Source organism: Mustela putorius, unplaced genomic scaffold, assembly GCF_011764305.1.
Source record: "Mustela putorius furo isolate JIRA1106 unplaced genomic scaffold, ASM1176430v1.1 tig00537227_pilon_pilon_pilon, whole genome shotgun sequence".
Classification (NCBI taxonomy): Eukaryota; Metazoa; Chordata; class Mammalia; order Carnivora; family Mustelidae; genus Mustela; species Mustela putorius.
The window spans coordinates 4,041,221-4,057,811 of NW_025422368.1; the positions used below are offsets into that span (position 1 = coordinate 4,041,221).

At 45.1% G+C, this 16,591-nt stretch overlaps 1 protein-coding gene across 5 annotated transcripts in view; it reads right to left on the reverse strand.

The window, feature by feature from the left end:
* SCN8A (sodium voltage-gated channel alpha subunit 8) overlaps positions 1-16,591 on the reverse strand; it is a 177,435-nt gene that overhangs the window by 22,810 nt on the left and 138,034 nt on the right. For all 5 annotated transcript variants that reach the window (XM_045072918.1, XM_013046920.2, XM_004774712.3 and 2 more), the window contains exons 15-20: positions 15,083-15,256; positions 12,690-13,046; positions 8,803-9,273; positions 8,166-8,283; positions 7,474-7,628; positions 4,015-4,188 (exon numbers count right to left, since the gene is read on the reverse strand). In XM_045072918.1, the coding sequence (XP_044928853.1) occupies positions 4,015-4,188; positions 7,474-7,628; positions 8,166-8,283; positions 8,803-9,273; positions 12,690-13,046; positions 15,083-15,256 (1,449 nt within the window). The remainder of the gene's footprint in view (positions 1-4,014; positions 4,189-7,473; positions 7,629-8,165; positions 8,284-8,802; positions 9,274-12,689; positions 13,047-15,082; positions 15,257-16,591) is intronic.

The window sequence follows — 16,591 nt, forward strand, 5'->3', positions numbered from 1 at the left end:
TCCCTTAACACCGGATGCCAACTATATCTGGGGCTGCCTGGGCCTGACCTGAGAGGCCTAACTGGAGTTCCCACCAAGGGAACTACCTTTAGCCAATCGAATCCTGGTAGTCTGGGCTCTGGGTTTCTTGGAGCAGTCTTTCCCGTGTACTGCACCACAAATTCTGGGATAGGTTAGGATACTCCCATAGGTCATTCTTAAGTTCCCTCTACTAGAAAGTGATGGTTACACATCTGCTTGGCCTACATTGATATTTTAAAGCAAATTTAGAGGAGAAAAATGGAAACAATCTACAACTCAGTTTCATTTGCTGTTTTTTATCTCTAGCTGAGGGCTTTAATTCTTTGAGTCTCTGTCTCAGAACTGTACGAAACATTTTAAAAAATAAGTTCTTTCTTTTTATAATGAAGCAGGAGGACTGGCAGGAGGCAGAAGTGGAATGTCTGTGACCTAGTGAGAGAAAGGGATGAGCATGCTCAAGGATTTCAATTTTTTTTCAAGGATTTCAATTTTTAAAAGGGGTGCATGGACTCAAAATCCATCAGTGAAGATATCTTCCCTAGAGTCCTAGGCAGTCTTCCTAGATCTGGAATTAAAGCCTGCCCGATTTACTCCTGTTCTTTGAGGGGTACATGCTTCAGAGTTCATTTTTTGTCTAAAACAAGGGTCTCAAAAGCTTTCTGTGGAAACAGTAGCACCAACCAATCATTTCCCCTCCATTTATCATTCTCAGTAAGACTCTAGATGGAGGTGTGTTTTGCCTATGATTGCCAAGTGCAGTCAACTCTTAACCCCAAATAATCTACAATTGCCAGATTCTTGGTGAGACCTTAATAGGCATATCTGAAGGTGAGTAGTCCCATCTTCACCAAGTGCCTGAGATCAAATACCCCTGAGTCAAGCTTACCCTGAGAAACTATGCCAGGTAAAGACGGCCAAACACTAAGCTTTGAGGGGCGATGGCATGCACAATAGGCCCCGCACGTGGCAGGGACACTCCAGCTCTTCAGGGCAGTGGGTTAGTCTGATTACAAAGAGGCCTGGGGTGGGAAGAAGGATGAAGGTGCAGATGCTGCTCCCTGGCGTGGCTCTAAATGGTGCTGAGATACCATGCTGCTCAGCTGATCAATCTAGCCAAGATCTCCCAAGACAGGGGCAGCAAGGAGCCTATGTGGGCTAGTCCTTATCAGCTGAGGGCGCTCTGATAATCCTGAGTCCCCATGCTAACCCTTCACCGGAGGTAACCAGCTCATTGCTGAAAGTATACTTCAAGGAAAGAATCAAACCTGGAAAAAAGAAAGGAGTTGAGGGGAAGTAAAAATTCAGGGTATCAATGGCTACAGGAATAGAGAAAAAAGGGAGACACTAGGTGACTTTTTCCAAATGATGTGAACATTTTCAAATGGAGAATGTTTGTCATAGTCTGAATTCAGGATGTGTGGTCTCTGAAAGTTCCCGTCTCTGGAACTGATATGCTGGTTAACCTCTTGATATAAGGGGATAAATTTCCCTGGGGGAAAGTTGACAAAACTCTTCTACAGGACAAGGTCTCCACTGCAGCCAAGGACCTGAGCAAAATCAAACATTGTCTCTGTTTGGGAATTACATGGCTTGTAACCAAAGAGAATTAACCTTGGAGATTGTCGGGATTATCCACGTGATTGTTAAAAAGTCTTCTTAGCAGCTTTAAGGGATAACACAGAGGAAGGAGAATCCATTAGGGAAACAAACATGGTGACGAATAACAGATTCAGACATCTAGTAACTGGGGAATGAGATAGAAAGAAGAGCTTCTCTCAGAGGTGGAGCTAGAGTGGGACCTAAAATTTACACCCACTGGATGTTCTAGAATGCCAAGGGCACATGACAGCAAAAAACTCGGATGGTTCCAGCTGTGCAGGTGCATGTGAGCCTTCTTCCCCATTCACAACTCAGGAGTGGCTGGCGGTGCAGCCAAGGGACGGACTGGGGCCTCTTCCCCCTTAGCCCATGCTGCTTTATACGGTGACTGTTTGCATACATGTCTCAGCCTTGCCGGCCCTTAGAGAGAAGTGTCCCCGTCTTCTACTCTCTGTATCCCCCACAACTCCTGGCAGGAGCTTGGCACGTTGTGGGTGCTCAGTAAACATCTGATACTAAATGCACTGTTGTGTCCAAGAGAAGCCAGTGAATGGGAGGGTCCCAGGAGAGCCCTGTTCCCAGAATGCTGGAGCCAGGCCCAGCAAGGGTGGAGCCAACTCCAAGGAGTCCTGCAAACTGGTGTGAGTGCCTAAGGAGCTGGGGCCATGCCTGCATGCCCCTCGTGGCTCACTGCAGCTTCGGGGATAGCTCTACACACAGAATGGTGTTTGATTTCTATTTGTTGACTAATAACCGGTACTGAGGAGTTCTGAGGAACCACTGTCAGGACTCATGGCAATGTAAGAATCCAGCAATGCCCTCAAGCTGAGGAGGTTATGGATAAATGCTTGCTCTGTGTCAGTCTCATATTTTCTGTTTCTCTGCCACCTAGTATAAAAGGGAATGAAAATGTTTGCTAAATAAATGCTAATGTGCACAACCCTCAATGCTTTTATCAGCTTATTTGGGTACCAGGGGGTCCTGTTCTGTGAAAGAGAGCAGGCTCAGTGTCCCTTTATTCTCTGGGCCATACCCCAAGCCCACTCCTTCATTCTTAGAGCTCGAGCCGTGCTCGCTTCGGCAGCACATATATCTTAGAGCTCGAGCCTTCCATCTGTGGGAGGTGGAGCCCTTCCATCAGAAGGCACTAGTGGCGGCTGCTGACAGGAGTGCTGAAATCTGCCAGGACGGCCTCCGGTTGCCGCCCTCTGGGGCAGTACCTGTTTGGCTCACTTTAAGGGCAGGGGATGACTTCCTCACCTCATCTGGGCATCTCCCTAAAGGCCGGGTTTCTGAAAAGGGAATGCAAATAGGAGCAGAGTGACATCCCCTGGAAGTCAGAAGTCACAGACATTTACAGGAACAGGAATGTGTTCTAGAGCAGAGATCACTGGTGCGGAGTGCTGGGCTCCCATTATCTGACAGAGGCGTCCATGCTGTTCCATTCCGGATCCTAGAGGCATGCTCTAGATGGTTTACTATACGGCTGAGGAAACCTGCATTCTATATGTACCCAACCAGCCTCCAAACACTCCGCTTGCTTGGCACTTAGCGCTCAGCTCAGCAGGAAGTGAATTCTCCACTGGCCCTGGTCCTGAAATTCCCATTCACCCTTTATTTCGAATGCTGATTTGGCTACAAGAAAAGAGCTTTAGTGATTACACAGAATAAGAAGCATTCATCACAGTTAGAAAAGCCAACAAGGAACAAGGGCTTGTGGGGTGAGAAATGATCAGAGAAGATGCAGCTTCCACCCTGAAAAATAAGACAGTAGGTGATGGCTGGCAAGCCTTGGAAATGGTCTTGGTACCTGGAGGAGAAAAGGATTCTCGTGTGATCACCACTGTGGAAATGGCAGTGTGTGGGAAGGAGCGTGGATTTCAGTGTGAACACCACCGCTTCTGGACAGGCGGACTCGTTCGGAGGAGTCTGGTGCGAAGCCTTGAGATGATGGAAGTATCCATAGGAATGGTCAGCAGAGAGAGCTTTACCGAGATCCCTCCCACACCTGTACCCCTCCTCATCCTCACCCCTCCCCTGGCACCAGAAAGAGGGCACCCTGCTGGCACAGGGCAAGAACTGTTTGTTCCCAGCCTAATAACAAAGGGTGTTGGCACCAACAATTCCACTTCCCGCTCCTAATCTCTGACTCTTCCAAGCCAAACCACCAGAGCCCAGAGCTGGTTGGTTAACCCTGGGGCTGATGGAGGGACTTCAGAGTTCCCTCGCCTGAAGTTAAGCTCTGAGTGCTCTGACAGGAGCTTTCCCCCAAACTACACCTAGATCTTGTCCAACATCCTGGGTGCCCAGGCAACTCTGGCCATTAGAGGAAGGAACATCCCTGCTTTTGTTTCCCTACGAGAAGGGGTGGGAAGTAGAAAGCAGGACACGTACAGCCACAATGAGGAAGTCCAGCCAGCACCAGGCGTTGGTGAAGAACTTGACGAAGCCGTAGGCTGTCCACTTGAGCAACATCTCCAGGATGAAGATGTAGGTGAAGACTTTGTCGGCGTATTCCAGGATGGTACGGATGGTCTTTCTCTGCTCGATGTAAATGTCCTCGAAGGCCTGGAAGAGAAGCAGTGGCTGCCCAAGGTGCCTGAAGGGAGGCAAGCAGCTTGGGAAGGCCCCCACCCCTTGGCAGCTCCTCCCCCTGCGGCTGGCCTATGCTGGGCTTCCTGTCTCTCTCATGCCCCCACCCCCCGCCACAAGTGGCTTCTTAAAAAATGTTTTACTGAGATACAATCCACAGCATATGATGCCGCTATTTCAAGTGTACAGTTCGAAAGCTTTCAGTACATTCGGACTTGTATATCCATCACACAATCAAGTTTAGAGTGTCTCCATCCACCCCCAAAAGAAACCCCACACCTTCTAGCTGCCACCCTCTGGCCTCCTTGCGTCCCACGAGTTCCAGGCAACCACCATGCTATTTCCTCTCTTCCAATCTGCCCATTCTGGACATTTCATATAAAGGCAATCAGACGATACGTGGTCCCTGGTGACTGGCTTCTCTCCCTGAGCACAGAGGTTTCCAAGTTCATCCATGCTGCAGCCCGCATCACTGTTGTGTTTCTCTTGACCGATGAAGAAGACTCCAATGTGGTTGCTGTATGGCAGTCTGTCTACCTTCCTCACTGACGGACACTTGTGTGCCTACTTTCTGGCTATTGTGAATGGCGCTGCTACGGATATTCGTGCATCTGTTTTATGTGGACATGTCTTCCTTTCTCTGGGGTATAATGTCTAGGAGGGGACCGGCCAGCTCACGTGGTGACTGTAGGCTTCAGTTTTTGAGGCCCCGTCAACCAGCGCTCCAGCGTGGTGGCACCGTTCTACATGTCCTCCGGCAGAGTCTGAGGGTTCTAGCTTCTCCGTGCTGACACTCTATATGCTTATATGATAAAATCTTTTCTCCCTGCAGCCCCTGATGCCACAGATATGGGGGAGGGTCACAGGACTGGGAGACGCTCAGGTGAAGAAAATCTTAGTCCAACTTTCTCTCTCTGGAATTCCTGAATGAAGTGACTTCCTAACACGAAGGTAGAACATTCCCATGACTGGGGTGGAGGGCTGTGGAGGGAGAGCAGGGAGTCCTGCAACGTGAGAGAAAACTACAGGGGGATCAAAAGTCCTGTGTCCTACAATGGGAGGTCCTGCTCTGGACTGTTCCAGAAGGAAGGACAGAATCGGGCTGCTGCAGATACACTTCCAACAAGGAGGCACATCACATACTCCAGTTCCATCACTGGGCAGCTGGGAGAGGTCATGGTCCATTGTTCTTCTCAGGGGTCTTTTGTACAAATAACCCCCCCTCTGCTCAGTGAACTACTCAACAGCTTCCATGTCAAGTTTCCCCTTACCTCTCTTTGCAGAGATTCATTCTGTCACCCAATACGTGTGAGATGCCCGACTGAGCTTTCGGTAACTGGCAGCTCTATCCACCACTCCCACCCAAAGTCCCTTCATATCCCCACTCTTGGCTTCTCTCAGACATTTTAGCTGTGGCTTCACTTCGCTTTTTTTTTTTTTTTTTTGAAAGAGAGAGCGTGAGCTGAGAGAGGGGGTGAGGGGCAGAAGGAGAGAGAATCTCAGGCAGACTCCTGCTGAGTCCAAAGCGGGGCTTGATCCCACAACACTGAGATTATGACCCGAGCTGAAATCAAGAGTCGGGCGCTTAACTGACTGAGCCAGCCAGGCACCCCTTCACTTTGCTCTTCTTAGGTCTCATGCCTCCTAACTGCACAGGGTCTTCAAGTACCGAGCCAAGTGCCCCATTTTATTCATCTACAATAAAGAGAAACTATCAAAGGTGAGCAGCAAAGAAGGTTCAGAACTTCTGTTTCACTGCTGCTTTTCTGCTTTTCTTTTTTTCTGGCAATGAGAAAGAGAAGAGTCAGAAGATGAGGTGTGTTCCTTAATTCTGGGTTTCTGTTTACAAGATTGGAGGAAGAGCAATGATGACAGTCACAAAATATCTTTCTCCTGGCTCTGGCCTGAGTCTGGCCCTCCCTTTTCCCGTGGGCAGAGATCGTCCTGTTATACGGGGGCCTGCACAGCCCCTCAGCCAGCACTGAGGGAGGCCTATGGAGGCAGTAAAGGCCCAGGACAGGCAGGACAGTGTGACTAAACCCTCTCCTCACCCAGATCCAGGCTGCCAAGCCATCTGGCCTCCTGCAATTGTCCTGCCACATGCCTGCATAATCCCCCCACCTCTGGCCCCCCACTCCCCACGGGCTCTTCCTAGCCACCAACTGCCTCCATTTTAGCTTCTCTTCTCTTCTTCTCCTACGGGATCTTTTTTTTTTTTCTTTTTTAAAGATTTTATTTATTTACTTGACAGAGAGAGATCACAGGTAGGCAGAGAGGCAGACAGAGAGGGGGAAGCAGGCTTGCTGCTGAGGAGAGAGCCCGATGCAGGGCTTGATCCCAGGACCATGAGATCATGACCTGAGCAGGAGGCAGAGGCTTAACCCACTGAGCCACCCAGGCGCCCTTCCTACAGGATCTTTAACACTAAATTTAACATTCTCTTGCTATTTTCTGCACCCAAATTAGGCTTTGCTTCTATCCCTACATGAATGTGCCTGTCTTTTTTGAAAGCATTTCAAAATTCTGCATTTTCAGCTTTCCCTTAACTCAAGCAAGGAGAATATGCCATGTCTCTAAGTGCCTACTATCCTCAAATCTATCCAACTGGGGAACAACTCCCTCACTCCTGACCCTGTCCAGGTCTCCTCAGTTATAAGCCAGCTAAAATAAAAGCAAAAGCCCAGATAATGAGCTCCCACAGGGGAGGAGCCTGCGTGTCCAGTGCCCCCTGAGCCTCACCGATCAATGAGAAGCACTTCCAACTCTGTGAATATGAACAGCCTTTACACCAGAGACCTGGCTCTTTAAGTATCTGCTAATGCCATGAGTTCTCCCAACCAGTCAGAGTGTGAGGGGAGATGGGGTAGGGAAAGCCAACCTCTCTCTCATCTGGGGCAAGTGAAAAGTAAAGAACAAGATATTTGGGATACTAGGTGAAGAAGGGAAGATCATTTGAGGAAGTTGCTTAGAACGGGGTAAACTAAGCAGTGAAGATAATTTGTGCTCTCATCCTGATAGAAAGGGGGTCTTAGATGTGAGAGGTGTCATATTGAGTGTAAAGAAGATCAGGATGTGGATAAGTGGATTCTAATCCTAAAAGCTCAAAACATCAGGCCAAAGCACTCTGGCAGATCATCATGCTTGGGGCCACAGCCATCTGTGCTCTCAGAGGCACTGGGCTTGCGCCCCACCTGGACCCTCCCGCAGCTCCTACAAAGCCCTTCCCAGCCCATCCCTCCCCGTCCTCTCCCTGGGACTCACCAGGGCACCACTGCTGAGCAGAATCATGAAAATGATGAAGGTCTCAAACCAGTTGTGCTCCACAATGAGGAAACAGGTCTTCCTCAGGATCCACCAAGACTTGCCAAGCCCTTCTTCGATGTTGACCTGGCAGCACTTGAATCGCTGGACACAACCTGGCACCAGCGGGAGAGGCAGGTCAAAGCAGGAGCGGGCCCCACCCAGACATGACCCTTCCTCGGCCTCCTGACCCCAGCAGCCGCTGTCCCACCACACAGCCAGGAGCACAGGGGCTGAATCAGAAGGCCTGCCTCAGCCACGGAGGGTGCCAGGGCTAGGGCTACGCTGCAACACTACTGGGACAGGGCCCTCTGGAATTGGGAAGATGTCCTCTAAAGAAGCAGTGAGAGGGAGGAGAAAAGGGGAGTTAGGAGGCAGACACAGCCACAGCAAGCCACAACAGGCCTTGCTATCGGAAGTTTTGGGCTGATGCCAAGAGAAAACAGACAAAGAAATGTTTGCAAATAGAAACTCGCTCTAGGTAGGAACCAAACATGCGAAACAATATCAACTGGCTTCTAGAGGAGGAGGTGGGGAACAGAGCTCTTGAGGAAGGCCATGGAGCCCCCACGCGGAGCCAACCACTGGCTCCGGCAGAAATCTGCAAGCAGTGCCAGGGCCATGGCCCCTCCCCTGTCTTTGCCCCTTTGCACCTTCTGTGAAGCAGGCATCTGGGTCCAAGTACTCCTCGGGCTGCTCCACTGGGACTTCTTCTACTTCGGGTTTGATATCAATGGTGCTTCCTTCAGAGGAGCTAGTGTCATCCAGTTTCTAGAGTGGCAAAGAAAAGGGGGTTTAACCAACTCTGCATGACACTTCCCCTCCACGCTCTACCTCGGACACTGATGAAGGACCAGACAGGACTCTCTGCAATTCTTACTACCAGCGCATCACCATCCGCTTGCAGAGGGGCAAACAATGACCAGAGGGCCCTCAAAACTTCTGTCGGGACTGCTCACAGATGAGGGGTCCACCTGAAATGGAAGGTGGCTATTGGTGGGTCTCAGCGCTGCGGCTTAGATGGATTACTGGCAGGGAAGTACTGGAGGGTTTACTCCAGCCTCTGACTGAGATGAGCCGGCAGTGACGGAGACAGATCTAGGAACATCTCAGGAAACTAGGTCACCCAGAGGAGGTCTAGAATGGCAATGGGTCTTAGGGTTGGATCTCAAACCTAGCTGGCTATTCCCCAAGCTCTCTACCCAGCCCACAGCTGAACCAGTCCCGGGAACTGCCAGGGCCACTTGTTCCCACACAGAATCAGGGCTGGGTTCTAGACTGGGACCTTACATCTTTGCTGCCTTCAGGATCCGACTCGCTGCTAACATCCTCTGTGTTGAGGTTCTCAAAATCAGACTCGCCTACAGCAATGGGCACCCGCACGGTCAAGTTGGGATTGTTGATGAAGGACATGTGGTCTTCGTCGATGATATACTTCTCCACGCTGCTGCCAATGCCACTGGTCGTGCCGTTGCCATTCTTCTGGAAGTCACCGTTCCGGTGGATGTCTGCACCAGTGTGGTTGGCGATGCAGTTGGCCTTCTTTTCATAGAGCTCATCCAGCGGCTTCACTTCATCGGCCTCACGCTGCTTAAAGTGGGCCTGCATGAAGGCGTGCACTTTCAGTTTGGCCCAGGCCACTCCCTTCTTGATCCGGATGACCGAGATTTGTAGGTTGTTCATTTCTCCATCGTCGTCCGTGGCTGCCAGATTGTCTGCACTGAAGGAGCTCAGAAGCAAGGCCAGAAACAGGTTCAGCACCTGTACCAGTGGCATTAGGAGAAAGGAGAGTGAATGTAGACAGTATGACATGAAGTCAGCCATTAAACTAGGATTCAAACTGGAAGCCCACAGATTCATGTGACAGGCACAAGAGTGAGTATTGTGTTTGGTTTGACAGTGCTCATGTCACTAAGTGGGCATTAAAAAAATTTTTTTTATTGAAGTATAATTAACATATAATGTTATATTAACTTCAGGTGTACAATACTCAATAATTTTACACATTGCTCAGTTCTCATCACAATAAGCATTCTCTTAATCCTCTTTATCTCTTCCACCCATCTTCCCCCTCTCCTCTGGTACACATCAGTTTGTTCTCCGTATTTAAGAGTCTGAGTTGTTGTTGTTTTGGGGTTTTTTTTGGTCTCTTTTTTTCTTTACTCATTTGTTTGTTTCTTAAAGTCCACATGAGTGGAAACATGGTATTTGTCTTTCTCTGACTTATTTCACTTAGCATTATACCCCCTAGGTCTAGCCATGTTGTTGCCAATGGCAAGATTTCATTCTTTTTTATGGCTGAGTAATATTCCACTGTATACAGATACACCCATCTCTTTATCCATTTGTCTATGGATGGATACTTGGTGTGGTCCATATCCTGGCTAGTATAAACAATGTTGCAATAAACATAGGGGTGCGTATGTCTTTCCTAATCAGTGTTTTTGTTTTCTTTGGGTAAACACCTGGTAACGGAATTACTGGATCATATAGTAGTTCTATTTTTAATTTTGGGGGGAACTTCCATATTGTTTTCTACCAAGTGGGAACTTTGTTTGGTTTTGGTTGTAATATACGGTTAATATGTCTTTTCTTGGTTCTCTTATAGTTTTACAAACATATATATGTACCCCCAAATATATTGCTTTTCTTACAATCAGAAAAAGCAAAAACTGTATCCATTTTGGGAAAAAAATCTTCCCAAACAGAAAATAAAGATGGACACAGCTTATTGGGAGGATTTAAGAAGAAACAGATGCCATGTATTCACGGGCAGGGGAAGTGTTGGAAATCCACATGAAAAAAACAACTGAGCTTGGAGAGCCATGCTTTCCTACAACAAATCAAGAAAGTAGAACTGAAATACAGTTCATGTCATCTTAAGAATTAATTTCCTTTGTTTTCCTAACATTTATAAAATAAAGTAGTTTAACAAGACAGTGATTGTGACTGTTGTGTCCTGTTGTATATCTAAATGTCCAGCCAAGCTTTATTTAAATAAATCCAGGCTTTATTTATTTATGTTTTAATAGTCTATTTTACCACATTGGACATTAAGATTAATTAATTTATTTTTATTAAGACTTACTTTACAAATTGGGAGAGGTGTTCACTTCTTGATTTACACCTGGCCCTTACTTTGTCACACTTCTGAAGAAGAGCAAGCAATACATTTTAGGTGGAGATCATAGTATGCATAGAGTGGGGGGAATGGAAACAATAAATGCACTATATGTATGCAAATTATTTGGGCCATTTGTAGAATTATAAAGGAGTATGGTTGGTAAAATGAGGGTGAGTTGGAGGGGGCTTTGAAGGCCAGGCTGAGGAATTTGAATTTTATTTAACTGGATTCACTACTAGTCTTTGAGTAGAGGAGTAACAGATGATAGAGATTTGAGAAAATCATTCCTACCAGCTACATACAGTTAGAGCTGTCGCTTGCATGAGTTAATAAGGGTCTGGACTAGGCTACTGTAATCTCAAACCTTAGCATGCCTGAAAATCTGGGGAGAGGTTGCATGAAAAAAATACATATTTCCTTGGCCTCACCTTTAAGGTTCTGATTCAGAAGATCTGGTATAGGGCCTGGGACCACCTGTTTTAATGAGTGAAAATTGGGTGGCTGTGATTTTCAGACCACACTTACAGAAATACTGGATAGGTTACAGGCATGGAAAGGATGGGGAAGATCTTAGAAATACTATTAATTAAGGTGTATGAAAGGCATCAGACTGTTTACTGGGAATGGAGAGAAGAGAGTCAGAAGAGACTTCTAGTCACAGATTCCTAAAGACTAGGTGGGCAGAAGGACTGAGCAAAGGGAAACCTGGAGAGGTGTTACCAGAAGCAGAAGTAATGTCATGTGCTCAGGTATCTGTAGAGTAACGGGGAGAGGATGCAGAGACAAGTGAGAAGAGGAGGATGGAGAACGGATGGGAAGGCCAGGGCTGGGAAATGTGGATGCCACTATGTATCAGGAGGCACAGCTGCATTCACTGAAGAAGTGGGAAGTCTAGCGGGAGTAGGACAAGGGAAGGGTGATCAGAAATGGAGAAAGGAAGGGATTATAGAAACATCACAGTGTCCATTTTTACAGATCATAGGAAAGAATAGGGTGGCACGGCTGGTCCAGAGGCTGGTGAGCAGGAACCCCCTCCTGGCATGCTTCTCTGGCACAAAAAGGAGGAGAACTTCTCTGGATGAGCTGACAGGGGGTCCTCTGGGTTTGCCTTCTTCCAGCCCCCCTTGCTCTAGACTGGCAAGTTGGATTGGGCCTGATCTGAAAGATAAGTACTTCTTAAACTTTAGTGTGCATGTCAATCACCGGGGGTCCAGTTAAAAATGCAGATTCTGATTTAGTAGTTCTGGGGTGAGGCCTAAGGTTCTAACATACTCTAAAGTGATCTCATTGCTGCTAGTCCTCTGACCACACTTTGAGAAACATGACGTCAAAATCTCTGTTGGTGAATAGTCTACATACAGAGGCAGAAGACAGCAGGCAGACAGGTCAGAGTACAGCAAAAAAGTGATTTGCCATTTATACAAGTTAGATAAAACCCTCCATCGGTTTTGATCAGTGGTTCTCAATGGAGGGCAATTTTGCCTCCTAGGGGACAGTGGCAATGCCTGGAGACATTTCTGTTATCACAACTTAGGGAAGGTGGGGGGTGGTTACTGGCCAGTAAAAGGTAGAGGTCAGGAAAGCTGCTAAACATCCTACAACACATTTGTAGGACATTTCTACAACAAAAGGATTGTAGGACAATTCTACAACAAAAAATTATCTAACCCAAAGTGCCAACAGTGTTGAAGTTGAGAAATTCTGAATTTAAATGAATTTTTCTGTAGTAGAAAGAGCGTAGATTTTGTAGTACAGGATCTAATACAAGCCCTGACATTTATTAGTTGCCTGACTTCAGGAAGGTCATTTAACTTTGCTGAGGTTTGTTTCCATAGCTATGAAAAAGGGGTGACAGATTGTAGGGCTTAGGACTCAGCAGGCCTCTGTAAAGAGCAGTTTCCTTTCCTTCATTTGTACCTTAGGGTTCTTGAGCCAAGAAAGAATAAAAACTAGCACAGGCATGAACGCTAGTAGGACCAAGACCATTGGGCTTCTGGGTCAAGGGTATGATGTTTTGGGCAAAGAATGAGAAGTTGTACAAGTTAGTACTAACCACCAAGTTGCCAATAACCATGACCATCATGAAGACGATGAGGCACATGGCCTGGCCTGCCACTTCCATGCAGTCCCACATGGTCTCGATCCACTCCCCGCACAATACTCGAAAGACAATGAGGAAGGAATGAAAAAAGTCATTCATGTGCCAGCGAGGGAGCTCACAGTCCTGGTTGATCTTGCAGACACACTCTTTGTAGCTCTTTCCAAAGAGTTGCATCCCCACCACAGCAAAGATGAAGACAATAATGGCCAGCACCAGGGTCAGGTTGCCCAGGGCACCCACTGAATTTCCAATAATCTTGATCAGCATGTTCAGGGTGGGCCAGGATTTGGCCAATTTGAAGACTCGGAGCTAAGGGGGAAAAAATTGAAACAAAAATCAAATGATACTCAATCCATTATCTTCCGCATGGCTAAAATAAAAGCATACAAAATTAGTGAGATGAGCTTAAATTTACTGAGCGACCTTGGGAAATTCCCAGGACTTTCTAACTATCTTAGACTAAAATGGGGGAATGTAAGGCACAGACAGGCAAAATGGATTAATTTCACAGTACATGAAAAACTTAAACTAGGAACCAAGATTATTGCCTCTAGCCCCCTGTATTAGTCTGAGTCAAACTGCTTTTTATGTTTTATTTTTAAATTTTAATTTTTTTTTAAGTAGGCTCCATGCCTAGTGCAAAGCCCAGCAGGGGGTTTGAACTCACGCCCCTGAGATCAAGACCTGACTGAGATCAATAGTTGGACGCTTAACCAACTAAGCCACACTGGCATCCCTCAATCTACTTTTTAAGAACCCATACATGAATATATCCTTTTGCTATTGATTTTTCCTTGACATCTCAAAGAACATATGAAGGAAAATGTTGAGTTGTAGTGAAGCAAAAGATCAGGATGGCAAGGAAAGTGAAAAATAAATCATCTGTCTCTTTAAAAAAATCATGTAAAAATTTTAAGTATCTCTCTTTTTGCTTGCCAGTAAAAAATCAATAGCTGATATGAAACTGTGGAATACGCTTGGCATAATTTGGAGGAAAAGCACAAAGCCCTAGTAGGTGCAGTTCCATGTATATCAAACATCTTACGAGGAGGGCCTATAGTGATATTAATTCAGAGGACAAACTTCTGTTATGAGATTTCTATATTCTGTAATAAATGATTTATAAGGTCTCAGCAAATAGTCTAGAATTATAATGCATATAATTCATTATCTAGAAATAATAATGATGAGGTCATCTTCAGATGTTATAAGTTAATGGCTAACACAGGACATAATAGGAATTTTGGTAGAAGGCAACAGCACAGAGTGGAACATTTTTTTCCTATTAAAAGCTCGAGTCTTATCTGAGAGTTTAAGATTTACCAGGTGTTTCTCTGTATGAATATCTGGATCATTCATATTTTTTCCCTTCCTGACCGGTTCTTAAAATTATTAGGAATGCTAGTGCTCAGGCTTCCACCTCTTACTCCTTCATCCCATCTTCCAGATAGTAAGAACGATTTTCAAAAAGTCTACTGTGGCCTGGGTCCTAAGACTAGTAAAGATCCCAAGACTAGTAAACAGAGGTTCCAGAAACTTGCCCGATGGACTGAGGCTGAGTGAGACCACTGTTTTACAAATAATTCCATTTTATTCCAATTCTCTTTTTCAACATGCTGAATATCCTGATGAAAAAAACTAAAATCCTTTCAGTTATAAGTGCTAAGGTATTTTTCCCGATGAGGAGAGAAAAACCTAAGCCAGTTCTGATGCTTTGAGTGGGATATCCCCAAAGTAACTCAGCTTCTCAAGGGACTTAATCAGGACAGAGCTTATGCCTGTGTTTATGGGAAGCTATTTTGAGGGTATCATTAACTGTTTCAAAGTCATTTTAATAATTTTAACATTAGTTTTTTCAGGTACATTATAAAATCCTTCTCAGCTAATGTTATGGGGGGAAAAAGCCAATGTTTAACAGTTAATTTCAATATCATTTTAAAAAATACTGTTTTGTTCCTGTTTTCTGGAAGGGGTCATCATGATGGAAGAAATGAGAGACCTCTTTGAACAAGGAGAAATTCCACTTCAGCTTTACTAGCAAATTCATTATACCTCAAAATAGCCCTTAGGAATCCTTTTTCATCTTTTAGATTAACCATTATTTTCTGAGGAACTTCCTAAAATTGACTTCTGTTTGTTGACTAACATTAAAAACTAACTTCTATATTGGGCATTTAGCAGAAAATTTTTTTCAAAATTTTAGTATCTAAGCCAATAAATTGCCAACAGAAATTGTGAGTAGAATATAGCTAAGGATTTTTTAAATCATCAAATTAACTTGTGCAAAACTTTTTAGTAGCTGCAAGATAGGAAATGTAAAAAGAAATTGGAGAAATATGGAATACCAATCGGAAAGATCGCAGCACCGAAAGCCCCTCCACGTCTGCTAGACCCAGTTCCATTAAACTGAGGGAGACAATAAATCCGTCAAAAATGTTCCAACCTTCTTGGAAATAATAGTAGGGATCCATGGCTATGAGCTTCAGGAACATTTCCGCTGTGAAAATTCCAGTGAAAACCTAAAGAGGGGAAGGCAGGGGGTAAGAAAAAGAAATAAGAGAAAGAGAATGCCTTTATCATTATCTTTGGATAGAATATGTCCAAGAAGCCACAAGAGCTAGCCTTCTTAAACTGTGCATCTGAGGACATCAGCACTTAGATGTCCCATGACTACTCCACATGGGGCTGGAGAGCCTTGTTGCCTCTTGATTCAAGTACTCAGTCCCAATGTTCTCATCTTTGTTGCCAGAAACACCTAATTCACATTGCTCAAGAATGCATTTAACAAGCTATTTTAAGCAATAGGAAGACCACACAGGGGACAGACTCCTTCTAAAGGGTCAGCAGCCATTTTGAATGTTTATGTTTGGGGTGTTCGCCTAAAAAAAACCAAAACCAAAAACCAAAAACACCCTCCATTCAATTGTAATTCTCTTTAAAATATACAGCATTATTCCTGATTTGATATTATGTGTCTTTTTTTTTTTTAGATTTTATTTATTTATTCAATAGAGACAGCAAGAAAGGGAATATACAAGCAGAGGGAGTGGGAGAGGGAGAAGTAGACTCCCCACTGAGCAGGGAGCCCAATGTGGGGCTCGATCCCAGGACCCTGGGATCATGACCTGAGCCAAAGGCAGACACTTAACAACTGAGCCACCCAGGCCTCCCAATGTTATGTGTCTTATCAAAGGCTGACATATGCTGTCGTGTTTCTTATTTTGAGTTGTAAAAGCAACAGAACACTGCTAAAAGTGTGCAAAATACAGGAAAAATGTATAGTCTCATCATCTCATACAACTATCATTTTTTCTATATTCCCTTTCTGGTTTTTTTCAAATGCATATATATTTTGACAGAGTTGTAAAATCATAGAGTACATAATATCTTGGGTCTTTTTACTTATCATAACTCAATCCATGTTTCTGCATAGTCTTCTGAATTCCCATTTGTATTGCTTATATAAAATTCTACTGAGTATGTCAAGAACTTTCTTTTCTTTTTATTAAAAATATATTTATTTTAGAGAAAGAGAGAGTGTAAGCTGTGGGAGAGAGATAGAGAGAGAGAATTTCAAACAGATTTCCCAGTGAGTGAGGAGTCCATCTGGGTAAAAGAATGACTTCTCCCCAGTGTCATAAGACTCCTAACTTTTCTACCTTTCAGAGCACCCCATGTCTCCCAATGCCTCCTGTATCCCACTGGACTTGGTAATATAATGTACTATAAGAAAGTAAAATCCCACAAATGCCAGGTTTGACAAGACCCTCATCCTAAGCGAACCACATAACATCAGACTCTTACTGAATAACATCAGATTCTTACTAAATATTGTGATTTTAGAGGAAGGCTTC